General features: G+C 61.9%; 1 protein-coding gene across 1 annotated transcript in view; it reads left to right on the top strand.

The window, feature by feature from the left end:
- LOC108642149 (class II histocompatibility antigen, B-L beta chain-like) overlaps positions 1-450 on the top strand; it is a gene marked incomplete at its 3' end in the record, with an annotated part of 4,071 nt that extends 3,621 nt beyond the window's left edge. Inside the window, exon 2 of the mRNA XM_029959920.1 lies at positions 181-450. Within this exon, the coding sequence (XP_029815780.1) occupies positions 181-450 (270 nt within the window). The remainder of the gene's footprint in view (positions 1-180) is intronic.
- Positions 451-685: the final 235 nt, after the last annotated feature.

Below are 685 nucleotides of genomic sequence, written 5' to 3'. Positions count from 1 at the left end.
TCCCCGGGGGGCTGATGGGGGGGTTCTCCCCCAGTCAAGAGCCGGTGTTGGGGCGTCCATGGGGCAGAGGGGGTGGGAAAGGGGGGTCCGGGGTGGCCCCCTGAGGTCCCAGCCTGCTGTGGGGGCTGGGGGATGATGGGGGTGGACGGGGCATCCCCGACCCGTGTCCTGCACACACAGGGGTGTTCCAGTGGATGGGAAAGGCCGAGTGTCACTTCATCAACGGCACAGAGTGGGTGAGGTACGTGGACAGGTACATCTACAACCGGGAGCAGTACGCCCACTTCGACAGCGATGTGGGGGTCTTTGTGGGGGACACCCTGTATGGAGAATTCTGGGCCAGGCAATGGAACAACAACCCCGAAATTCTGGAGTACGAACGGGGTGAAGTGGACAGGCTCTGCCGGCACAACTACAAACTTGGTGCTCCGTTCAGTGTGGAGAGGAGAGGTGAGTGTGGAGCAGAGCGGGTCCCCTCAGCCCCTGCCCCGGGAATGACCCTGGAGCCCCTCATGCCCTCCCTGGAAATCACCCCAGACCCCGCAGCCCTCCCTGTGCCCTTCCCTTGGCCTTTTACCCCTTCCCAGTTCTTTCCTGTCTCTCCCAGTCCTTCCAATGCCCCCTAGTCTCTCTCAGTCCATTCCACTTTTTCAAAGTCCATCCCAGTCCATCCCAGTCTCTCCCA

The sequence above is a fragment of the Manacus vitellinus genome, unplaced genomic scaffold, assembly GCF_001715985.3.
Source record: "Manacus vitellinus isolate BGI_N305 unplaced genomic scaffold, ASM171598v3 scaffold_232_pilon, whole genome shotgun sequence".
Lineage (NCBI taxonomy): Eukaryota > Metazoa > Chordata > Aves > Passeriformes > Pipridae > Manacus > Manacus vitellinus.
Note: the sequence above shows the minus strand (reverse complement) of the source record. Positions and strands in the feature narration are given on the sequence as shown.